General features: G+C 35.8%; 1 protein-coding gene across 2 annotated transcripts in view; it reads right to left on the minus strand.

Moving 5' to 3' along the window:
• The window catches only part of LOC117337901 (ATP-dependent RNA helicase DDX1-like), a 191,224-nt gene that overhangs the window by 146,203 nt on the left and 17,021 nt on the right, over window positions 1-28,000 (minus strand). For both annotated transcript variants that reach the window (XM_033899045.1, XM_033899044.1), the window contains exon 19: window positions 26,123-26,197. In XM_033899045.1, coding sequence (XP_033754936.1) covers window positions 26,123-26,197 — 75 coding nt within the window. The remainder of the gene's footprint in view (window positions 1-26,122; window positions 26,198-28,000) is intronic.

Genomic DNA, 28,000 nt, shown 5'->3' on the forward strand with positions numbered 1-28,000 from the left:
TAACAAAAGTGTACTCATGCAGAAGGCATCCTCAATCAAACACAGTTCTTAGACAGTTTTCCTATATAAGGATTTTATAAAATAATTCATGAACGTAGATTGCATTCTATTGTGGCTGAGCTTAAAATCTTGTCACACAGATATTTTGGCATCGATACATCATTGTAGCATATAAATAAATGCGTGCGTCTCTTTGCAGTATCTTTGCCACACAGGAGATCTTTAGAAAAAAAACACAGCTTTTCGTAACAGTGCTAAACCTCGTATACCGCACAGACTGGATTCGTTAAGGACAGTTAAACAGAAAATCAATGAAGTTGTTAGCATGGAACACCTAACGCAGCATGACAACTTAATGTTTATGATCGCGGCAAATGTGTAAGAGGGATAACTACATCCTGTAAACCAGTCATTACACGCTTTATTGGTCCAAATTCTAGTAAGAAAGAAATTAATAAAGCATAAAAATAAAAGAATTACGGATCATGCCAATTGGTTTTCAGATAACATTTGTATCTTTTTACCTCTCTCAGATTTAATGTCAGAGTTAAGTTAGTGTGTCCAGAAGGCTGTCCTTATTTGTATCACCTTGTGGTATATGACTAGTTGTGTCCGTCCGTCAGACTTCTATACCAATAGTTTGTGTAAGGTGTGTACCACTAGACATTGTTTGTTTTTGTATTGTTTCATGGCCAATGGACAATTGGAGTCATTTAGGGCCAATTATTGCAATTATAATAATTTCATAAACCTTTCATACACCCAATCTCAAACACAATTATAAAAGGTCTCTATTTGAAGATCTGGAGAAATGACACCTTTGTTATGGAATTGCTGTTGAGAGGGTTTTGTTCACTATAAGCTATCCAGTCTAACCCACTCAATCAATCTTCTTGGTACATTACTCTAACAATGTAATATCAATCGGTAGGATATTCACTACAGATATAAAATGTAAACTCAAAACCATGTTGCATCAGTCATTTACACACTTAACACAGAAAATACCATATTTATCTGAAAATGAAACCCTGTCTGCAAGCAGCAATAGATGTCATGTAGGCGGTAAACCATTAACTAACTAATCTCCCCGTAAATAAGACCACTAGGGTGCAATCTTCATTTTTGAAAAATCAACAATTCTGAAAAAGTTAGCTAAAATGGATCCCACACTTTAATACCAAACTTTTAAAGTTGGGGAGGGAGCTTATTTGAGGATATATATAACTATGGCGTTTGTTTTCTTTTACCGTATTTACCCTAGTGCTGGGAATCGGTTGAATTTTTGTGATCGATCATCACTTGTGTGTAACCAATCGATGATCGATTAAAATCGATTAATTTTCAAATGTATTTTTTGTATTCATGTCTCAATATTTTGTGAAATGCTTTCAACAACAATTTCAGTAACTAATAAACTGTCATACCTACATGTATACTATCTTTATACCTACATGTATACTATCTTCCTGTGTGTTTATTTATTTATTACACAGACAAAAATGAACCAAAATTGTTTTTTTTTAATAATCTTATTCAACACATAAAAAAAACAGCAAAAGGATTGTTTATTGGAGTATTTAGCTAATTGGAATTTTTTGCACGGGCTGTAAAATGCTTTAATCCATCTGTTATCGAAAGTCTAATATACTTTGAAAACGAAAGTAGAACTGTGACTTACCATTGAAGGAATACGACTTTTTGCACATTTTACAAATAGTTTTCGTCATATTTAAAGTATCAGTACTTAACAGACCTTCTGCTTCTTGTTTTCATTAAAAACCAAAATGTTTCCATAAAATAGACCCTGTGCGTTTACCGGGAAGAAAGATTGTATACGTTAACGTTGCTTCCATAGCTATTCGCTTATGTTCTCACAAACGAAATCTTAGTCATCGGTACGTTTGCATCCCCCTAGTATTACTACACTGTACCAGTTAATGTGACGCTTGATTTTGTATGATACAAGCATAACCATTTCCCGCAAGCAACTGTGTTGTAGACATTGTCAAGCTGAATTTGCGTATGTTTATCTGAAATCCGGCGAATATATTTTCATAAAACCTGATGTAGGGCACTTCCGACGAAACTCGATTACAGATTTCTTACTCGATTAATTGATCAAACGTCTCAAACAAGTGATACTCGATGAACTCGATTAATCGGAACACCACTAATTTACCCTAGCTGTAATAAGCAGCTGGGAGTCGATAAACTTGGATAAAATGTAGCTGTGGAGGACAAAGGAGGAACTGATTGCAGAACAAAGGTTTAATTAATCGAATAGATATCTTGAATTGCTTATACATAAGGGTGAGCTTATGACACAGCATGAGCTTATTGTTGGATAATTATGGTAATTTCAACATCTTGCTTTTCCAATAATTATATAAAACCATAATGACAACATAAAACTTGAAATCAAAATTCCTTGGTCTGAATGTTAAACACCATTAAATACAGGTTGTAAAATGAAATGTTAGCTCTGTTTTTTAATTAATTATTATTGGGGTATTTATTGTGCAAAATGGCTATGAAACAAAAACATTGTTAATGTAACAGATACCTAACTACAGAATCACGCCAATTTTTTAATTGTATCACTACTTAAACCTTCCAGGCACAATTTTGAATCTAATAACAAATCTCTAAATCAGCATTAATCATTATTTTATCAAATTCTACCATCACTGCAGTATTAATCAAATCTAGAAAACTGCTTTATTTCCTCAATATGATATGATTACATGTATCTGAACTTTCAATTAAAAGTACAAATAAATCAAGCTGGCCTGAGTCATAGGAAAATACATGAAGAAAACTGTTGTTTAGCAAAAAAAACTTATAGTTGAAAAGAATGTCTGCAGGAAATGATTTTTTTTTATCCTGTTTTCCAAGTGTAATATGAATGCTGAATATGCATTATTGAGATTTCTGAGCTCAAGTTACATGTGTAATTGTTTGGTTATAGCTAAGAGACTTGGTCATTATATGAGCTGCTGCTTATAGGCTCAAAATTGTAAAAAGGACCGTTACATGTAATAAGTTTAGATTTCAGCGTTATCTTGATTTCAGGTTGATGATTTTATTTAATTTAGTCTATAATGTACTTTTTATGGGAAAGTTATAGTCACACATGCTAACCCATACATGGTAATCTTCAGATCATGGGTCAAAGTTCAAAGGTCAATACTCTTCATTGGTCAATCTAAGCAGAAGGGGAAAAATCATAAGATCTCTATCTTTGATTAACAATCACAGTTACCTCCCATCCCAGAGGTTTTAATCAAGATGATTCGCCAGGATAATATTGAATTGTTTATTATCAACAGTGATTAATCATTTCAAACTTTAGTCCGTCAGTTAGTCAGATACCACAGACGCTAAATTCAATTTGTAATGAATCTAATTATTCCGTTTCTTTAAACTTGTATAATTCAACTAAAAAATGTCTGTAAGACATTAATGCCCCCTCTGCCACTTGACACCCTGAAACCTCAGCAGTTCCTGATATTAGCTAGTTACATTGCATCGGAACGGGACGTGATGTGATGCGATGTGACGGGACAGGACGAGACGGGAAGGACATGGGTAACATTTATGATATGGCCCCATTTCATGGCAGGGGCATAAAAACCAATATAAAATTTGATCAAATTTGAATTATCAAAAGGTGACAGTAAATGTGATAAAAAATGGAAATTAAACGGATTTTTGAATTATTTGCACCGTGTAATATCATTTAAAAAGCTGGAGAACACAAGATAACTAATCACATGTATATCTATAGCACTATAACTTAACGAGTTTTAAAATATAATGAGTGAAATAAAAACAAAAGAAAAAGTACACTCCCATCGATGTTTTAAAATGTATACTTTAAGAATTTTGCAAGCATTGGGCCATTTAATATTCAGCAAAAATAATAACAAATATCAATATCAGTCAAAAGAGTTTTATATATTAACAAGAGGCCCAGGGGCCTTAACGGTCATCTGACTCTAAATTAAAACCCTTATATTATTGTACAGTCAAACCTCGATGATTCGAACTTCGTTGATTCGAATTTCTCGCTGTATCGAACTTTTTGCTTGGTCCCGAATTTTCGCACTATATAACACTACTAACGAAACTATGTATGATTCGAATTTTTATACATCGAAGTTTTCGATGTATCGAACTTTTTTCATGACCCGTTAGCTATGATATTATAAGTAATTGACATCTCATGATTCGAACAAAAAATTTACCTGTACTGACCACTGGACAGGTGTTTGTCGTGACCCCTGCGGCAAGATTTCACACCTCTCCCCCAAATGCCCTGACTGACAATAGGGATAACGATAGCGTGTGTTGTCACTCCCGGTCATGGGGTTTATTAATAATCAGACCAAATTGATAGATAAAAAGTGTATTTAGAAGCCATGACATTTAATCACTCCGGTAAAACATTTCGGTAGTCGTCTCTGATAATCTCCGCCGCCATTGAAATCAGCGTTCGGTGAGTAAATTTTACGGAACTGTAAAACAACCGGACCATTTTTAAACACAAACAATTAGCGATGGCTTCACTCATATTCAAAGTGTCACGTTTCAAACTTATTCATAAATATCCAAGTAAATCGATTATTTGTCATTCAATCATGCATTCTCCAAACGATCGGCATTCCGTATTTTATATGCATAACGTAAACGCACGTGTCTTTAGCAGAAAAGCCTAACGACTTACGTAAGTGTGCATTGTACTTCTTTTGTTTTATCTGTTAAACGCGATATAAGTGTTTTGTAACCGATACATATTTTGTTTAATTAATAAAATGCTTAGGTATAATTAATGAAAAGAATTTTTATTTTGTTGTGTTTGAGGTATAAATTAACTAAACTTTTCGATGTGAGCCTGACAGGCGACGATCAACACGAAGACACTGAGGACATGTAACGTTAACAGATATGGTCATTATCAAGAAAACATCGATCTATTGTCAACCATGAATAATTCGAAGTCCCGCTGTATCGAAGTTTTTCTGTTAGTCCCTTGAACTTCGAAACATCGAAGTTTGACTGTAGTATGCATTCTCTGTAGCAAGTATATAGTGGCACTGTTGGCCATGGTGGCCATCTTGGAATTCTGACCAACCCAATAAATAACAACACTTGGTCTGGACCATCTAAGGATAATTTCTGGTAAGTTAAGAGCTGAATCCCATCGGTGGAATTTGAGAAGAAGTTTGAAATAGGTGTTGTTCAGGAAAACCATGATTGCGCAATCATGTTACAAAATGGCCGCCATTGCTGCCATGTCAAAGTTTTTACGAGACCGAAAAAATAACAACACTTTGTTGGCCCTCCTTCCTTAACATCCTCACCAATTTCCAGCTCAATGGCACCAGTGGAACTGGAGAAGAAGTTTAAAATGTGTTTTTCAAGATGGCTGCCATGGCGGCCATCTTGGATTTCAGACCAATCTAAAAAATAACAACACTTGGTCGGGATCATCTCAGGAACATTTCAGGTAAGTTTCAGCCCAACAGCACTGGTGTAACTTGAGAAGAAGTTTAAAATGTTTTTTTCAAAATGGTGGTTATGGCGGCCATCTTGGATTTCGGACCGACCCAAAAAATAACGAAAAATAACAACACTTGGTTGGGATCATATCAGGATCATTTCAGGCAAGTTTTAGCTCAATAGAACTGGTGGAACTTGAGAAGAAGTTTAAAATGTGTTTTTCAAGATGGCGGCCTCAGCGGCCATCTTGGATTACGGACCGACCGGAAAAATAACTACACTTGGTCGAGATCATATCAGGATCATTTCAGGCAAGTTTCAGCTCAATAGCACTGGTGGAACTTAAGAAGTTTAAAACGTGTTTTTCAAGATGGCGGCTATGGCGGCCATCTTGGATTACGGACCGACCGGAAAAATAACTACACTTGGTCGGGATCATATCAGGATCATTTCAGGCAAGTTTCAGCTCAATAGCACTGGTGGAACTTGAGAAGAAGTTTAAAATGTGTTTTTCAAGATGGTGGCTATGGCGGCCATCTTGGATTTCAGACCAATCTAAAAAATAACTACACTTGGTCGGGATCATATCAGGATCATTTCAGGCAAGTTTCAGCTCAATACCACTGGTGGAACTTGAGAAGAAGTTTAAAATGTGTTTTTCAAGATGGCGGCTATGGCGGCCATCTTGGATTTCGGACCGACCCGAAAAATAACAACACTTGGTCGGGATCATATCAGGATCATTTCAGGCAAGTTTCAGCTCAATAGCACTGGTGGAACTTGAGAAGAAGTTTAAAATGCGTTTTTCAAGATGTCGGCTATGGTGGCCATCTTGGATTTTGGACCGACCCGAAAAATAACAACACTTGGTCGGGATCATATCAGGATCATTTCAGGCAAGTTTCAGCTCAATAGCACTGGTGAAACTTGAGAAGAAGTTTTAAATGTGTTTTTCAAGATGGCGGCTATGGCGGCCATCTTGGATTTCGGACCGACCCGAAAAATAACAACACTTGGTCGGGATCATATCAGGATCATTTCAGGCAAGTTTCAGCTCAATAGCACTGGTGGAACTTGAGAAGAAGTTTAAAATGCGTTTTTCAAGATGTCGGCTATGGTGGCCATCTTGGATTTTGGACCGACCCGAAAAATAACAACACTTGGTCGGGATCATATCAGGATCATTTCAGGCAAGTTTCAGCTCAATAGCACTGGTGAAACTTGAGAAGAAGTTTTAAATGTGTTTTTCAAGATGGCGGCTATGGCGGCCATCTTGGATTTCGGACCGACCCAAAAAATAACAACACTTGGTCGGGATCATTTCAGGATCATTTCTGGCAAGTTTCAGCCCAACAGCACTGGTGGAACTTGAGAAGAAGTTTAAAATGTGTTTTCAAAATGGCGGCTTTGGCGGCCATCTTGGATTTCGGACCAACCCAAAAAATAACAACACTTGGTCAGGACCATCTCAGGATCATTTCTGGCAAGTTTCATCTTAATCCCACTGGTGGAACTTGAGAAGAAGATTGAAATGTGAAAAGTTTACGGACGGCGGACGGCGGACGGCGCACGACGCACGGCGCACGGCGGACGGCGGACGACGACGGACGAAGCATGATGGCTATAGGTCATCCTGACCCTTCGGGTCAGATGACCTAATAAATTGAATGAATTATTTGCTCATAATTCTGTCCACAATAAAACAAGAGGCCAAGAGGGCCTGTATTGTTCTCCTTGACATTTCAGTGATTATGGCAAAACATTTCTCTTTTGACCCAAATAACCTTGAGCTTTGACCCAGTGACCTTGATCGTTGGTCAGTTGAGTCCTTGTTTAATTCCCCTCAACAAAATATTCATCAGTAGAAAGAAACAAAATTAGGCCCCACAGTTTGAACAAAATTAATTCCCCTTAACTGAAATATGGTTTAGAACATTGCAAACTTGGAGAGAGTCCTGCCATTGAAACAGAAGGAGGATTTTAAAGAATTTGCAGTATTTACACTATTGGGCTCCACCCTATAAAGAATTTGCAGTATTTACACTATTGGGCTCCACCCTATAAAGAATTTGCAGTATTTACACTATTTGGAGTATAAAGAATTTGCAGTATTTACACTATTGGGCTCCACCATATAAAGAATTTGCAGTATTTACACTATTGGGCTCCACCCTATAAAGAATTTGCAGTATTTACACTATTGGGCTCCACCCTATAAAGAATTTGCAGTATTTACACTATTGGGCTCCACCCTATAAAGAATTTGCAGTATTTACACTATTAGGCTCCACCCTATAAAGAATTTGCAGTATTTACACTATTGGGCTCCACCCTATAAAGACTTTGCAGTATTTACACTATTGGGCTCCACCCTATAAAGAATTTGCAGTATTTACACTATTAGGCTCCACCCTATAAAGAATTTGCAGTATTTACACTATTGGGCTCCACCCTATAAAGAATTTGCAGTATTTACACTATTGGGCTCCACCCTATAAAGAATTTGCAGCATTTACACTATTGGGCTCCACCCTATAAAGAATTTGCAGTATTTACACTATTAGGCTCCACCCTATAAAGAATTTGCAGTATTTACACTATTAGGCTCCACCCTATAAAGAAATTGCAGCATTTACACTATTGGGCTCCACCCTATAAAGAATTTGCAGTATTTACACTATTAGGCTCCACCCTATAAAGAATTTGCAGTATTTACACTATTGGGCTCCACCCTATAAAGAATTTGCAGTATTTACACTATTGGGCTCCACCCTATAAAGAATTTGCAGCATTTACACTATTGGGCTCCACCCTATAAAGAATTTGCAGTATTTACACTATTAGGCTCCACCCTATAAAGAATTTGCAGTATTTACACTATTAGGCTCCACCCTATAAAGAAATTGCAGCATTTACACTATTGGGCTCCACCCTATAAAGAATTTGCAGCATTTACACTATTGGGCTCCACCCTATAAAGAATTTGCAGTATTTACACTATTGGGCTCCACCCTATAAAGAATTTGCAGTATTTACACTATTGGGCTCCACCCTATAAAGAATTTGCAGTATTTACACTATTGGGCTCCACCCTATAAAGAATTTGCAGTATTTACACTATTGGGCTCCACCCTATAAAGACTTTGCAGTATTTACACTATTGGGCTCCACCCTATAAAGAATTTGCAGTATTTACACTATTGGGCTCCACCCTATAAAGAATTTGCAGTATTTACACTATTGGGCTCCACCCTATAAAGAATTTGCAGTATTTACACTATTGGGCTCCACCCTATAAAGAATTTGCAGTATTTACACTATTGGGCTCCACCCTATAAAGAATTTGCAGTATTTACACTATTGGGCTCCACCCTATAAAGAATTTGCAGTATTTACACTATTGGGCTCCACCCTATAAAGAATTTGCAGTATTTACACTATTGGGCTCCACCCTATAAAGAATTTGCAGTATTTACACTATTGGGCTCCACCCTATAAAGACTTTGCAGTATTTACACTATTGGGCTCCACCCTATAAAGAATTTGCAGTATTTACACTATTAGGCTCCACCCTATAAAGAATTTGCAGTATTTACACTATTAGGCTCCACCCTATAAAGAAATTGCAGTATTTACACTATTAGGCTCCACCCTATAAAGAAATTGCAGCATTTACACTATTGGGCTCCACCCTATAAAGAATTTGCAGTATTTACACTATTGGGCTCCACCCTATAAAGAATTTGCAGTATTTACACTATTAGGCTCCACCCTATAAAGAATTTGCAGTATTTACACTATTGGGCTCCACCCTATAAAGAATTTGCAGTATTTACACTATTGGGCTCCACCCTATAAAGAATTTGCAGCATTTACATTATTGGGCTCCACCCTATAAAGAATTTGCAGTATTTACACTATTGGGCTCCACCCTATAAAGAATTTGCAGTATTTACACTATTGGGCTCCACCCTATAAAGAATTTGCAGTATTTACACTATTGGGCTCCACCCTATAAAGAATTTGCAGTATTTACACTATTGGGCTCCACCCTATAAAGAATTTGCAGTATTTACACTATTGGGCTCCACCCTATAAAGAATTTGCAGTATTTACACTGTTGGGCTCCACCCTATAAAGAATTTGCAGTATTTACACTATTGGGCTCCACCCTATAAAGAATTTGCAGTATTTACACTGTTGGGCTCCACCCTATAAAGAATTTGCAGTATTTACACTATTGGGCTCCACCCTATAAAGAATTTGCAGTATTTACACTATTGGGCTCCACCCTATAAAGACTTTGCAGTATTTACACTATTGGGCTCCACCCTATAAAGAATTTGCAGTATTTACACTATTGGGCTCCACCCTATAAAGAATTTGCAGTATTTACATTATTGGGCTCCACCCTATAAAGAATTTGCAGCATTTACACTATTGGGCTCCACCCTATAAAGAATTTGCAGTATTTACACTATTGGGCTCCACCCTATAAAGAATTTGCAGTATTTACACTATTGGGCTCCACCCTATAAAGAATTTGCAGTATTTACACTATTGGGCTCCACCCTATAAAGAATTTGCAGTATTTACACTATTGGGCTCCACCCTATAAAGAATTTGCAGTATTTACATTATTGGGCTCCACCCTATAAAGAATTTGCAGTATTTACACTATTGGGCTCCACCCTATAAAGAATTTGCAGTATTTACACTATTGGGCTCCACCCTATAAAGACTTTGCAGTATTTACACTATTGGGCTCCACCCTATAAAGAATTTGCAGTATTTACACTATTGGGCTCCACCCTATAAAGAATTTGCAGTATTTACATTATTGGGCTCCACCCTATAAAGAATTTGCAGCATTTACACTATTGGGCTCCACCCTATAAAGAATTTGCAGTATTTACACTATTGGGCTCCACCCTATAAAGAATTTGCAGTATTTACACTATTGGGCTCCACCCTATAAAGAATTTGCAGTATTTACACTATTGGGCTCCACCCATCAGAAACCTCAGGGCCCTGGCAGCATCATTGTTTATATTAAATGAGTTCCTCTCCACCAAAGTATGCTTTAGACCAAATACAGACCAAATCCTTTTATTCATGCTTTTCAACTTTTGGGCCTAATTTATCCTCAGCCCCCTGGAGGATAAGCACCACCACATGTACAATTTAGAATCTCCATCACCTAGGGATGCTTTCTGTAAAATATGAGTGATGTCCAATACATAAGTCTGTTAGAAGATGTTTATTAAACAAATTGCTCCATTTTGGCCCCGTCATCAGCCTGATAGATCTTGTCAAATAATGTAAAATTCCATTCAGTGGTTAAGAAGTCGTTTGAAGAAAGTACGGACAACAAACCAGAGACATCAAGGGTTTTTTTTTCCTTAAAAGAGTTATGCAGGTTTTATGAAATATCTAAGAATGTGGTTCGCCAATAAACATCATTAAATGAAACGGATTACACAGCTATAAGATCTGTCACTTCATTCTCAAAACAGTAAAAAAAAAATGTGAAAGTCTTTCGCACCAGTTGAATACCATCAGTGTGATCTATATGCTGATAAACTGCTGCTATGTGCACATTATGGTGTATGAAATAGCTTAATTAAATTGTACAAACCAACATCAACCAATACCAATCCAGTGAACATTCTAATGCCTCTAGCTAGATTCTTTGATAACGGCCAGTTTTATTACATCTCCACCATTACGTAATCTTAAACTCGTCATTGAATCGATACAGAATTGGTCCCAGGCACACATTATTCAGGATCTACGCTCTAGACTATACATGTCTTCTCCGAATCTGGTCACATAGACAATACAGCAATTCCCTTTCGACCAAAACTTAGAAACGCTACAATTTTCCTGTCTGATGAAATATATGAGCATGTCAGTTTTCAATTCTTCTGAGTACAACTGTCTTGTTAGAGGTTTATTTGAATGTAACAGTAATAAATCCTTGGACCAAGTGACATGGTGTCTGGCCGTTTTTAACTATTTCCCTGTACTTATATCAGTTAGGTAATGGGAGTATTATCCCCTGTACTGAAGACCCTGTAAAAGTCTGTGCGTCCTTCGTATGCAGCAAGCCTACAATTTTCCTCTTAGTACAAATGGAAATATCTCTGTTCATTATTTCTGACAATTGTTAATTATTTTATCTCGACCTTGTTTCAATTAAGCATTGATGTCATTTTTTTTTTAGTTTCATTGGGGTATGAAACAAATTTTGTTTGCAAACTGTATGAATCCGCGTAGCGGATTCTTACAGAAGTTTGCAAACAAAATTTGTTTCATACCCTGATGAAACTAAAAAAAAATTGACATCAACGCTTATAATTCATTTTTGAAAATGATTTTCTAATTCAAAACATGTTTTATGTGCAATTTTACTGGTTTTAAATGGGATTCTTTTTCTCAAATCAATACGCAACGTCAATTGTCGTATTGTGACGTCACATTTTTCACGCCATTCTCGGAATTTCTTTCATAGGAGAATGAAAAGAATTTTTCGACCAATCACATTTGAGTATTGATGATTCAATACATGTTATGATCAGAATAGGGGCCGCGGTGGCCGAGTGGTTAAGGTGTACCAACACTTTAACACTAGCCCTCCACCACTGGGTTGCGAGTTCGAAACCTACGTGGGGCAGTTGCCAGGTACTGACCGTAGGCCGGTGGTTTTTCTCCGGGTACTCCGGCTTTCCTCCACCTCCAAAACCTGGCACGTCCTTAAATGACCCTGGCTGTTAATAGGACGTTAAACAAAAACAAACCAAACAAACCAAATGATCATAAAAAAGCCATTTGTAATTTTTCCTGATTAAGCAGTTTGCCCATAAATATGGATGATATAAATGTTAATATTTAACATGATACAATTTTAACAAGGAATAGGTTGCTAGGCTCAATACATACGTGTACAACATATATTATGTATTCGGTCTGAATTGTTTGTTTTTTTATGTTAGGATTATTTCTGTAGGCAAACACAAAGAGAGTGAATATGCAATTGGTCTTCTTTTTTTTTTTGCATTTCATAAACAAAACATACATTGAGATTGTGACCATTATCATCATACAAAATCAATCCTTATTTACTCAAACCATTGTTGCTCACTTTTAAAAAGTTTGACATTCTGAAGGAATTCTATAGTTCTATAGGAACAAACCAAAAAGTATGCCTTATTTCAGGAACCTGAAATACCACTGCATAATGTTAACTAAAAACAGAACTACAAATGTTATATTTTAACACAAAACCAAACTCAGGCAAAGAGTTGATAAGTAAATGGCCATGCATGATTTGGTTCACACAAAAATCTTCACCTGTTTTTAAGGCAACCTGTCTATAATGACTCCCCTTAGCCCCACTCGATTTGCACTCTTTTCCTTCTAGAATATATCTTCCTGTCACTCGATTTGTAGCTCTTCTGCTTCTGGAAGATCTTCTACCTCTTCCGTCTCGAAGCTGGAAGATTTATCTTCCAAGATGGCGGCGACCATGTTTAAGTGTGCGAGTGATTAGTTTCACTAGAGAAGGATTTATAACACATACATGCACATGTTTGTGTCAAAGTGTTTGAGAAAACTTAAAAACTTGTTTGCTTTGGGTTATATTCTTCCGGTTTACTCGATTTACATATAACAGAATGCGATCTTAGAAGGCTTCTCTTCTGAGAAGAGTGCAAATCGAGTGGGCTCAAGATAGACAAGTATGACTGTTTATGTAATAGAGGTCGTATAAACTAAATCATAGGGATAGTTTGCAAAGGAGATCATTCTAATTAATGTCACAAGACAAACTTGTAAGGGTGATAACTCTTACAACTGGAATCGAAGAAATATTGTGTAGGGAAACGTGTTACTCCCAGGAATTATGTGTAATAAACATAAAATAAATATAGGAATATTTTGTAAGGGAGATAACTCTATTATAACTCAGATTATTAAGATAAATATCAAAAATATTTGGCAGGGAACCAGATGACTCAAACATATACCACAGGAACAACTTTTAAGGGAGATAAAACTGATATCAAACACAGGAATAACTTGTTATAGAGAAAACTTTCACATGTCAGTATTATTTTCAAGGGAGTTTATTCTAACAGGAATAACTTAAAGGGGAGGAGGGGGAGGGGGAGGGGGAACACATGACAGTAATATTTAGTACCAGAAAATGCTTCCACATGAAAATATTATTTTGTAATGGAGAAAACTTTCACATGACAGTGATATTTGGTAAGGGAGATAACTTTCACAAAGTTATATATACCTGAATATCATTTCGGAAAATGTCATATAAGTGAAGATGTTTCAATTAACTGATCTTTTTTGACATGTGCGCTAATGGTGTTGTACTATAATCTGTCATTTGTTAAAGTGAGATATGCTGGGGAAATGGAGGAAACTGGCATGATGTAAAACTGAAACATCCTTGGAGCAAATTTAAAAGAAATTATAACGTGGAGAAAAGGTGGGGCAAGTCAGATGACAAATACAACAATGATAAGAATATCACAAATTTGAGATTGGTTTTTAATTTAGAAAGATAAGAGTATTGAGTATCAGAGGGAACAGTCTATGGTTGCCAAGGCTTATACGAAGCAACTTTTCTTTTTGAATTTTGACAAATACATTTAAATTCCAAATGCAACCGATACTAAGTACTTATTGATAAGAGATGTCTTTCATTGCCAACCCCATTTACCCTAAATTTAGACAGGTGCTATCAATGTAATTCCATTATCATTAATAAATCTTAAAAGCTACTAAACTTCCCTATATAAAGACAATAATAAATTATATGTAGTTTTTAGGTATCAGTCAATCAAAGAAGGCATGTACTTTACTTAAAATTAAATTATGTAATTTCTTATTGCAATTATGATCAATAAATTGAAAAAAAGGGGAAAAGCAAAATGCATAGCCATGAGACTGTGCATGGTCCTCTTTATCCTTGCAGAAAACTCATCCAGATAAAACCACTATATCAATGTGAGGTGAGCGGACGATAGATTGCTATTATGCATACCATCCAAGCATTATATAATGTGCGAAAACTATAGGATAGTAAATTCCCAATATATTGCGAAACACAGAAATTTTAATTAAGTTTGCCAATGGTGTTGGCGACCACGACAATCACGACCAAGATGATGATGATGATGTTGATGATGATGATGATGATGATGGTGGTGGTGGCGACCACGACAATCACGACCAAGATGATGATGATGATGATGATGATGAAGATGATAGTGATTTTTTTTGCGGATGCCAATGTCATATATGTCTATTGTTTAATATGCGAGAAATGGTCGACAAAATTTAAGAATTATAAAAAAAAGTAATAATAATAATTGCTGGCCTTTTTATCAGTGAATTAACAGCAATTTCACTAATGATATAAACATAAATTGTACATTCTTCAACAGGAAACTCTTTGGATATACTTAATCTGACTTACATAGATTATAGCATTCAGTCCTGACATGAATGACACAACACCCCCACTGTTTTGATAGATATTGGTTTTTATGGATTGATTTGTTGATATAACGGATCAAACATCGGAAGTCATAAAGAAATGTGGTATTTTCAGTCCAACACCTTGGTGATGATGGTAAGATATCAAGTCACAGAAAACTGTCACAGCTAAAACCTGACACCAGCCAAAAATTAGTCTAAGAGACATTGGTACAAGCAATTTTCTGACTTGTGGAAAGTCATGTACAATATTTTGTTATCCGTGATTTTGTAAACGATCAATATATGTAACAAAGCAAGCTGGATTCTGAATGAGAAGCGGGTCTTTCTTAGACGATACATCTTGGAGTAAATTAGATTATTAACAACAAAGTCTGAAATAGGTTACCAATGACTCCAGGTTATACAATACTAACTACGTATCCTAAAGCTGCATTGGCCTTGACACCTTTATGGAGTCTGTATAGTTAATATGAACTGAACATTTTTTTCTGTTGTTTCAAATTTTTTTTGCAGTTTTACCAGCATTTTGAACGAGTTTTATTTTATTTTATTTTTTTCACAGAAATTAAAAAAACATATTTCAACTGTCTCTACTTAATTATATTCAATGTATGTAATTTTCATGATTTTTTTCTGTCTTCAAGAAAAGCAAAAACCTAGAAAACAACCTTTACAGGAAGTACAAATAGAGAGACAGTCTGACCTTGTTTCTAATCATCTCTGGCAAACTACATTGTGAGCTTATCAATGTGTCTGATTTGGATATCAGCTGTCAGATCTTTTACCTAAAGCCCAGGACTCAATAAGCTCCGATCACTTTTGACATCACATATAGACCATTTGGCTTAGGTGGAATGTCTTTACCACGCATCAACACATAAAAATGGTTGTTTTATTCTGATTGATGTTAGGTCCCGGTTATTAGATATTCTTTGTCATAAACAGGCTAAGTTCCATATTACACAAAACCAAGGGTAAGTCATAGAGCCAGAGGAAGATGCTGCTTATAAATTTGCACTTAGATAGCTAGGCATCCTTCATAAAGGGACCAAGATTCGTGGAGTGAGAGATTTATTTGTTTATTCAAAGATATTCTAATAAAGGTTCCTGTTTCAACTGTATTATCATGAATACCTTATGTCTCTAAATCCTAGCTTTCTTTGAAAACTATTGGTTGTTGGCTATATATAAGGCTGGGTTTGTATAGTATAACAGCATTAGGACAGCCTCCCCTATAGGAGAGATACGTGTAGGTGTGCTTTGGGAAGCTGCAGTATGTTTGTTTTTGTCCCCAATGATAGCGCAGAACTGATTCTGACTTTATAGTGCCACCTCACTGAAACGCAAACTACCAAAGACATCCAGCAGGACACCTCACCCGGTCAAATATAATGACAACTGGTGAAAAAGTCATAAACAGTCTCAAAATTGGATGGCATACAGCAATCCAAATTATAGTAAAGCCACCAATTGAAAAGCTACACCTTAATCTTGTACTCTTTTGTCACAGAGAGACAAAGAATGAACAACAAAACAATGCATTATTATTTATATTTCTAAAACAATACAATATTTATAATTTCTAAAACAATACAATACTGCTTATTTATAAAACCAAGGAATATTGTTTATTTCTGTGTAAAACCTGCAATGAAAAAGCAATACAAAACAAAGACACTTTCTTATGAAACAAAACCTAAGTACAGTGGAACTTCGTTAACTCGAACTCGGATAACTCGAATACCCCGCTTAACTCGAAGTACCTCGCCGGTCCCGGCCGAATTCTCTCTTTATCTTAGTAAAAAAAACTCGGATAATTTGAATTCGGATAACTCGAAAAACTCGGATAATACGAAGTAAACTTTGGTCCCAACAATAAAAATCCTACTTGAAATGTTCGAATAACTCGAAGTATAATTTCGTCGATCGGTGGCAAACGCCGACATTTTTTAAGAGCTAAATTCCGTTTGTAATACTGAACATATCGGCACTACTAACCTACATGCTATTATTAGTGTTTCATAAATTCACAAAAGAAATTGTCGGTTGAATCTTATAACAACAAGTCTTGGTGATAAAAAGTACTGCTTTACTTACATCAGGTAATTTCCCAAGGCGGTCGCCGATATCAGTACACACAATAGTCAACAACTCATCTACCCGTTCGCTCAAGCGGAACTAATCTCTGACACACCGGTAGATCTACCCGGCTGATGTTTTTACAGGTGTAGAAATGACACAGTCACCGGCGCCTATTAAATCTTTAAACTGCTGAAACAATAGCGTAATTACTGCCGAGGTGTTCAGAGTACAACTGTAACGGTCAGTGCTGTCTATTAAATCGGATAAAACGCCAACTCAGTTACAGTAACATTTTATACGCACATGCGCAGCCCAACTTCCGGTGCTAATACACATGGAAATGGCGTGGTTATCAATAAAAAGTAAGTAGGCCGATCAAACAGTATTTTATATATGTCCAATAAAAGGTAATGGTTCTGTTACGTTTTGTATGCAATCTGTGTTAAACTTAAACGGTTATTTGTTTTGACATTAATAACTTGTTATTTTGTCGAATTCCGTTTTACCGTTTACCTTTTGCAAACATGACTTGCACATCAGATCGTTATTGAAGTGACTAAGTGAAAGAAACTTTATCGTGACTGTATATCGGCAAAACTACACCAAATTACAAGTGACATAACAAACATTACATATATATTTACATGTATTGACCAGTCTTCACACTAAACTGATGAGCGACAGAGCGAAGTTATAATGTTTATATAATGTTGACAAATATTGACCAAACTTTTCACCAAAAACGATAACTCGCTTAATTCGAACACTCGGATAACTCGAAGTTTTTTCGTGGTCCCGTCGACTTCGAGTTAACGAAGTTCCACTGTACATGTAAATTGTAGCAAATAGTGCAGCACTTCATGGAAACATAAATTTTGCTTTACAAAGGTCAAAGATCACAATGATCTAGTTCTGGTACACTGGCAGGCACATTGTCTTAAAAGACCCCACACACACAAAAAAATCTCCATCTTTTTCATAGTGAATTGGACGGATAAATATTTCCATTTGGGATTCAGAAATATCATTGTAAACGACCAAAATGACATGATAATACTGCCCCCATATTCTTGATACCTATATTGATCTCACTGTCTTATGCGACAAGTTAGTAGCCACAGACTTGCTCCTACTGGAGACAAGCTACATAGAATCAGCCGTATATATAATACAGATCAATCATTTTGTTGTAGCAGTTTATAATCATGAACAGTAATGAGCATGAAGCAGACACGCAAACAATCAGAAATCACAGCAATACACTTCCATCAATTATACATGAAACTGTGATGAAGGGGGTTACTGGGTTGGGGAAGGGGGAGAGGTTGGGCTTTTTTATTTTGTTTTTGGTTTTGTTGTTTTTTTGGGGGGTTTTTTTGGGGGGGGGTTGGGGTTGGAGAGAGTTTTGGGAGGGGGGATCGAGGGTTTTTTTGTAGAGGGAAAGGGAGAAAGAGGGGGGGGGGGGGGTCATGAGGGCAGGGATCAAGGTTTGGTTTTTTTTTCGAGGGAGAGGAGAGGGTTTTGGCAGGGGAGGAACTGAGGTTAAAATAACTTTCTTCCAGATACAAACTCACATAAGGTCAAAAAGGGTCTGGAACAATAAATACCAATTAAGCTTTTTTGTTCCAATTTCTTTTTTAGTACATCAGGCATTCCTTAGGAACAAAATACCTAATGGTTAAATATTGAATCTAAAGCTAATGATACAATCTTCTTTTAAAAATCAATTCCTCACAATTAGTAAATCAGCTAAACCTCATTACAGTCTAAACTTACAGACTCTGACACAATAAACAAGGATTGCGCGGGTATTTTGTTTTAATCTCCCTTCGGTAAATCAGACTACCTCAGAAGCAGCTCTACGTGATCTGAAACTACTAATCAGTATTTTTATGTCTTTTTTCCAGAATTGTAAACAAGACCAACCTAGAAACAGAATCGACCCACTGTACATATACTGTACAGATTTGAAAAACAAAAGAAGACGGATAAATCAGATGTTAAAGATGCTTACACCGCTGACAGTGAATACACTGCTTCTCACAACAAGAGGCCCATGGGCCTTAACGGTCACCCGAGTTTCAGTCAGGGCCAACATGTGAAATAGAAATGACACAAATGATAGTCTATATAAACGTTAGCAAAGTTGACCCCCTCCCCAGGGTCATGAAATTCACAATTTGGTAAAGCACCTTAGGACCTTTCTATCTGTAAAGAGTATTTTATTCTTCCATATATCTGGAAGTTGAGAAGAAGATTTTTGAAATTTTAGTCAATTTGACCCTTGGTCCTGCTTTTCAGGCCCCTGGGGGTGGGGACCATATAATTCACAATTTTGGTTGACCTTTGGCCATGGAATCTTCCTGCCAAATTTCATTCAATTTGGTTCAGCGGTTTTGAAGAAGAAGTTGAAAATGTAAATCGTTTACGGACGACACACGACGACGAACAAAAGGCGACTTCGTCTCAGGTGACCTAAAAATGCATAAAATTGCACTAATTGTAGAGAACTATATCTAATTAACACCAACAATGAGAAAAAATTATAACAAATTCTTAACTAGAACTGTCGCCAGGATGGCTGACTAATACCCCCGCAATCTGCACAAGTCAATGGTGAATTGGAACTGTAATTAGAGGCTAACTAAGATAACCCAGTAATATAGTGACCAGTTGCCATAACAACCATAATTTTGAGAAAAAGAAAGTGGCATGCACATCTACCCATGGTCCTCTATATTTGTGTGAAGTTTCATTGAAATCGGCCCTTTCGGTTTAGGAGCAGTTGTCCTGACAAGCATAAAGTTATGGCTCTTATCGGAAAACCTGTTTATAGTTACCAGTTGCCATAGCAACCATAATTTCAAAAAAAAAAAAAAAGTGGCATGCACATCTATGTATGGTCCTCTATATTTGTGTGAAGTTTCATTGAAATTGGCCATTTAGTTTAGGAGGAGTTGTCCGGACAAATTTAAAGTTATGGTTCTTATCAGAAAACCTGTTTATAGTGACCAGTTGCCATAGCAACCATAATTTTGTGAAAAATAAAGAGGCATGCACATCTACACATGGTTCTCTATATTTGTGTGAAGTTTCATTGAAATCGGCCCTTCGGTTTAGGAGTTGTCCGGACAAGCATCAAGTTATGGCTCTTATCGGAAAACCTGTTTATAGTTACCAGTTGCCATAGCAACCATAATTTCAAAAAAAAAAAAAGTGGTATGCACGTCTTTGTTTGGTCCTCTATATTTGTGTGAAGTTTCCTTGAAATTGGCCCTTCGGTTTAGGAGGAGTTGTCCGGACAAACGTAAAGTTATGGTTCTTATCGGAAAACCTGTTTATAGTGACCAGTTGCCATAGCAACCATAAGTTTGAGAAATGGTCATAGCAACCATAAGTTTGAGAAAAATAAAGTGGCATGCACATCTACACATGATCATTAATATTTGTGTGAAGTTTCATGGGAATTGGCCCATCGGTTTAGGAGGAGTTGTCCGGACAAAATGCGTCTACAGACAGACGGACGGACGGACGGACAAAGATTTAAGAAATCAGAGAACATTTCTAATTCCAACAAGACAGAGTATTACAAGAAATTGATAGTCTTACATCTACTGCCAAAATGTACATCAAAACTGATTAAAGGACTGTAACTCTGTAAAAATAGGGTGTACCCCCATATCCTGTCAGCATTCAAAGTCGTTAAAGGGCTGTAACTCTGTATATGATAGGGTGAACCCCCATATCCTGTCAGCATTCAAAGTCGTTAAAGGGCTATAACTCTATATATGATAGGGTGAACCCCCATATCCTGTCAGCATTCAAAGTCGTTAAAGGGCTGTAACTCTGTATATGATAGAGTGAACCCCCATATCCTGTCAGCATTCAAAGTCGTTAAAGGGCTGTAACTCTATATATGATAGGGTGAACCCCCATATCCTGTCAGCATTCAAAGTCGTTAAAGGGCTGTAACTCTATATATGATAGGGTGAACCCCCATATACTGTCAGCATTCAAAGGGCTGTGTGTAACTCTATATATGATAGGGTGAACCCCCATATCCTGTCAGCATTCAAAGTCGTTAAAGGGCTATAACTGTATATATGTGATAGGGTGAACCCCCATATCCTGTCAGCATTCAAAGTCGTTAAAGGGCTATAACTCTGTATATGATAGGGTGAACCCCCATATCCTATCAGCATTCAAAGGGCTGTGTGTAACTCTATATATGATAGGGTGAACCCCCATATCCTGTCAGCATTCAAAGTCGTTAAAGGGCTATAACTCTGTATATGATAGGGTGAACCCTAGTGATGTGTCGATTATCGGGAATGATCGATTTACGGTTGATTGTTGTCAACCGATTACGATCATCGATCATGTTTTGTATAATCGATTAATCGGGTCCCTATGTTTATATACCTATAATGCCATCAGAATTTTTATTCTAATTGTAACTAATTACATTTCTTAAGACACTATTCAGTTAAAATTCAATATTCTTTATTCACATGAGTATGGCATCTTTGGCTCTAATCTTTAAGCCCTTCAGTATTGAAAAATCATTGAGGCAATGAAGTTGTCTAGTTGATACTTATAGCTCAGTGAACCATGATATTACTGAAACATATTTATTCAAATGTATATACACGTAGTATGTTACATCAAAACAAAACAAAACATTAAATGATAATAAGTGTTAACTTACAAGCTGCAATCATGTGTATATTTTCTTGTCATAATAAACTTGTCAAGTTTTATAATCACTAGTTTGTTAATTTTTAAATTAATATCAATAGGATGTTTTAATGGCATTATACATTCTTTGTACCATAGATATAAATAGCAAATGAATAAGTAAGTGCCAGTTGCCTTCTCTGGTTCAATTTTGTTTGCATTTTTAATTTCAAACAGACTAATCAATAACAACCGATTATAATCGTATAATCGGTTACCGAGATCATCCGATTACAACCGACCATCGGTTGCCGTGTTCAACCGATTAGGGTGAACCCCCATATCCTGTCAGCATTCAAAGTTAGTAAAGGACTGTAACTCTGTATATGATAGGGTGAACCCCCATATCCTGTCAGCATTCAAAGTCAGTAAAGGACTGTAACTCTGTATATTATAAGGTGTAGCCGATTTCAGTCATGTAACATGGCTATCTTTACAGGAACTCCCATAAAATCTACTTTCTAAGGAACTCTGCTAAAAGCAACTCCTTAATGACAATATTGGTCCTGACGCCGCCGGATATCTAACAACTTATTATCACTTCCGCTCATTCATCACAGCACCACTAAAAACATCCAAATTAGAAAAAACTTACAAAGCACACAAGTACCAAAAGTACATTGTACTGATCATGTGTGTCAGCTTTATTTAAATTTGGCTGAGAAGGTGTTAGGAAGTGCCAAACAAACTTAATTCCACATTTACACAGACATTTTTACAGAAGATACATATTTCACTGCTACGACTGGCCTTTACACTCTGATAAAACTCCCGAGTCTTTGGTCCTATACCAGACAGTAGACATGTATACAGGGTGGTATTTAGACTCTATTTAACACGTTCCAACAGTGAATGTGATCAACGTCGAGCTTTACGTGGAATAAAACAACATCCATTAGAGACCAACCCATGAAGAAGGTGGTAACGAGCTTTGATTGAGGGACTGTAATGTCAGCAAACCACATTAATGACACATTTCTTCCCCATTTACAAGTCTCATTATTGACAAGAGTTGCCCAAAGACACGTCACCTACATACATGTAAACTAAATCTGAATGCGGTGTTCTAAGAAAGACACTGTTGACGCGGCCAACAAAGATGTGTTTTTAATTCAAACAATCGAAAAGAATAAAACTTAAATTTGTTTATCTTTTTAAATACACTGTTTTCATAGGATTTACCTTTAGTTTCAATGCATGTGCAAGTTATTTACACTGTATATGAATTTGTAAAGGACTTTTCCAAATGACAAAAGAATGGTTTGAAAGTTATGATAAATTAATTTGCATCTAGGATTACAACAACCAGCGGAAAATATTACATTTTTGCTTATATACATTCACAAAAAACCTGATAGGTATGTCTTGTATAATCAGCAGTTTATGAAGAAAATGACAGAAAAAGACTTTTTTAAACATGTGACTAGAAAAATGAGAAAAAAAGACGTTTTAAACATGACTATAAAGTTGGTGTAGGTCACTGATGCGAATCTCAAACATATGTTAAGTTCTTAAATAATCTGAAATTAGTGTAGGTCACTATGAATTTCAAATATATGTTAAATTATTAAATAATCTGAAATTATCCGTTATCTGTGTGCTGGTTAATTGTTGAATACAATTCTGTAGGAATCTATAATCAAAAACGTTTTTTTTTTTACGAAACTTTGATAAAACGAGACATTGATCAAGTCACGTACTTCTGATTGGTTGAAATCCTTGAATTATAAATGAAATAATGTCAACATGGAAAAGTTGTTAGCACGTCATTCTCATACATTATTTTCATTTATAATTCAAGGATTTCAACCAATCAGAAGTACGTGACTTGATCAATGTCTCGTTTTATCAAAGTTTCGTAGAAAAAAAACGTTTTTGATTATAGATTCCTACAGAATTGTATTCAAAAATTAACCAGCACACCGATAACGGATGGCTGGTAATTATTAATACATCAGTCATTAGCTGTTTTTGTTTTTTTCAAATGAGCTCATTTTATTGACAAACAGAATTTCAAAATTATGTGATTCTTATCTTCGTAAAATTGTAAACTTCGAGTTTTTTTTTTTTAAATAACTGTAAAACAGGTTACACCAACTTACATTAATCATGCTTATTGGCCTGGATGGAAGCTCATGAAGTGTCTTACTTTGGGAGGAAACCAGAGTATCCGGGAAAACACACATGATCGGGCAGGTGACTTCATAACTTTTCACGTCCAATCAGGGAATCAAACCCCAGCAGGAGAAAGGCACGTGTGTTACCAACCATCCAACCTGATTTTCATATTCCAAATTAAACACAAAGTTTCTCATCATGGTTTAGGCAATAAAGCCACTACCAAGTGAAACAATTCCACTAAATTAGGATTGAGCTAATTAAAGTTTCTGTGTACTGTTATGGCATGCAAGACTCAGGACATACTGTAATATAATGAACTTATTTTCGCACGACTTAATTTTGTGTTTTTAAGCCAAACTACTTAATTTCGCCATTTACAGTAGTAAAAGGCCTACTGTTCGTGTGATTGAACCTATTTTGGAAATTTTCATGAATTTTGACTGCCAGTAAAACACACAAAAATTAGTTGGTTTACAGCACAATTCATCATTTCACTTATCTGTTTAGATTCAATAATGTGTTAAATTTAAGTAAGCCAAAATATGTATGTTAACAGACTATTAAGATGCTGGTACTTAAAATGTCAATAATCAACAGCACCAATTAAAGTGATATTTAACACCACACAGCTGATCAGGATCAGTACTAGTGAAGCTCCCCTCTATCCTCTGTACACACTCACTGAGTATGCATGTAAATTCAAGATTTAAAAGCGGGCAGATTACGACCTCCATTTACGGGTCTGACTCATAATGATGCGGGTCACTTGACATTCCTTCAAAATCAATACAGATTAAGGCATCTATACATAAATTGGTATAGGGGTTGACTTTTTGGAAAAAGACTACCATGCCTGTCTGGGATTGGAATGAAATCCTAACAGTCACGATAATTATTGAAACATATTAAGTTCTGAACACTAAAAATGAATCAACGAAACAATAGATATCTGTAACAGGAACCAATAGGTGGAACACGTACATCAAGTTATATATGGTCTCTGTCATACAGCTGATGTCTCCGTAGATACAGCTATCCATTATCACACCTCAGTTTGACGATTCCTGTCGGGGCACTCAGCAGGATTGTTTTTTTTTCAAGAAAAACGGGGATTAGTGTAAATGGGATGGTCAGTTAGGTTTGTACATAGTGTTAAATACAGACTGTCACTGAGCTGACGGAGCGTGCTCCATTGGCTCAGGAAAGAGAGCCATGGATTTCAAGCATCATAATGCCCCTTTGGCTCAGGAAGGAGAGCCAATTCACGCATCATAATATTTATAAACTGGATCAAGCAGTTTTACATTTAATGAAGCTTTGTCATGGTGGCAAGAAAACTCTAGAGCAAGTTTCATCAATTGAATTTACAAATCAATTGGAAACAACGCTTATTTATCACATTACCAAGTATCTAATGACATATTCAGACATTCATTTTTCAATATAATCATCTTCATATTGTGCTTATTGCATTCAATCTAACAAATGTATCATTGATACTGTATTGTCAAATTGTTTACATTCTTACAATATAATGAACAATTTAACAAAGATAAAAAGAGAAAATTCTGCAAAAGAAAAAAATCCCCAAAACATACCAGGAAGTTTTGTTTCAAGATTATTTCAAACATTTACAACAATAAATGGTAAAATTTGTTACTTAAATTGGCTTGTGATAGAAGATAAAGGAGGCCATCCACCTCAACAAGATTGATGGGAGGTACCATCCACTTCCCCCACCACCACACACAAACTAAACAACCCCTTCCAAAGATGGACAGTGGCTATTGAAAAGCTCTCACTTATCTAGAAAAGTTGTGATTAGTTTAAAACTATTCCTTTTAAATGTGACTGGGCTATATGCATCTAAGGTAACAAGAAAAATACAGAACAAGAGAATTACACTGTAGCAAAATGTACAGGGAAAAAAAACTAACATAAATATGAAATTGACATTTCGCAAGTTATCAATGGTACGGAAACTGTCCCAGACAGACACCTGGATGTCATTTCTAGTATCTCCCTTGCCAACGCTGGTGATTCAGATTAAGGTTATGACATATTGGTATTATAAAATTCACAGCATTACATTGTAAATCATTAGAAGAATACATTTATATAGATAAAGTATGCCAAACAGAAGTGTTCCACAACTCACCACATGATGAACGGTCTCCGGTACAGCATCCTGACCTTTCAGATCTATCCATGTTGGAAAGTACATCAGTCGCTCCTGAAACAAAATTCTCAATCTTATTCTGTATCTCTACAGAAATTATGTTGTAGAATGTAACACTGTACAGCATTAGTTGTAACAGGAAACTTCTCAAAAATTTTGTTTATTTTAATCAACTTTTTTTTCATCTTGCAAACAGAAGTCCTTGCAGCATGCATGACAACATTTTGAAATTTCCATGGGAGAGATTGTAATTTGATAAATTTCCATGGGAGAGATTGTAATTTGATAAATTTCCATGGGAGAGATTGTAATTTGATAAATTTCCATGGGAGAGATTGTAATTTGATAAATTTCCATGGGAGAGATTGTAATTTGATAAATTTCCATGGGAGAGATTGTAATTTGATAAATTTCCATGGGAGAGATTGTAATTTGATAAATTTCCATGGGAGAGATTGTAATTTGATAAATTTCCATGGGAGAGATTGTAATTTGATAAATTTCCATGGGAGAGATTGTAATTTGATAAATTTCCATGGGAGAGATTGTAATTTGATAAATTTCCATGGGAGAGATTGTAATTTGATAAATTTCCATGGGAGAGATTGTAATTTGATAAATTTCCATGGGAGAGATTGTAATTTGATAAATTTCCATGGGAGAGATTGTAATTTGATAAATTTCCATGGGAGAGATTGTAATTTGATAAATTTCCATGGGAGAGATTGTAATTTGATAAATTTCCATGGGAGAGATTGTAATTTGATAAATTTCCATGGGAGAGATTGTAATTTGATAAATTTCCATGGGAGAGATTGTAATTTGATAAATTGATGTTCAAAATTTTAGGCCTAATATATACTGATATTTTAAAGCTGTTTTGTTTCAGGGTTCAAATTTTTCAAAGTTTCCCAAATGTTTAATAAAGCATGAGATGGATGGTACTTTTTTTTAATTTATTCTTAATTCAAAATATCCATTTTCTGTAATTTATCATAGCCTAAAAAAAAAATAGAACCCCTTAAAAAATAACAATAGTAAGAGTAACAATACAATGACTTTGACTAATCCTAGTTTATTTTAAACAAAATTTGAATTCCTTTTGCATATATATGCCATAAGTTTGATTCCCAATGCTATGTATAAGATCTTGACTTCAAAAAGATTGTAACCAGTGACTGGAAATGATTGAATTAGGATAAACTTTATCTTCCAGAAGCTCTTAAGAGGAAACGCTGCCTGCAAATGTCTCACTTTACATCTTTGTAGTTGGAAGAAAACCTTTAAAGATTAAGGCAGTCAATTCTTTCCTTAGACCAACAATACTTTTTTTTAAACTTTAAGAAGCAAGATTACTGCAGACCTTACTCAATGCCTACATCAATATTTCCAGCCATTCAAACTGCATGCTTACAACTTGGTGCCTTTCTTAAGGCCACATTGTCATTGTGTTGAAACTGACACAATATCTGTCTGAGGTATTCCTTCTGGTGATCAATACAAAACCTAGCAATACATATTGACATTTCCTCACATTTTACTATGAACCGTGTCTTTCCATTTTTTTTATTTATTTTTTTTTTTATTTTTCAATGCATCAAAATAATTTTTTTAAGCATTTAATAGATTGCTTTCTTGATCTTGAATATAGGTCAAGGTCACCTCTATTTTGTAGCACTCAATATTGGCAAACTGCATCATGAATATCTTGATTCTAGGCCTTTTCTGTTTATCAGAAATTCTTTGAGTGATTAAAACTTGACAATGTATGAATATAGGTCAAGGTTATTTGCCATTGTACAGTTTGTAAGCACACCAGTTTCAGCAAGTTACTGGCTTCAAATTAGAAGTCATTGG

Source organism: Pecten maximus, chromosome 11 (genome assembly GCF_902652985.1).
Source record: "Pecten maximus chromosome 11, xPecMax1.1, whole genome shotgun sequence".
Classification (NCBI taxonomy): domain Eukaryota; kingdom Metazoa; phylum Mollusca; class Bivalvia; order Pectinida; family Pectinidae; genus Pecten; species Pecten maximus.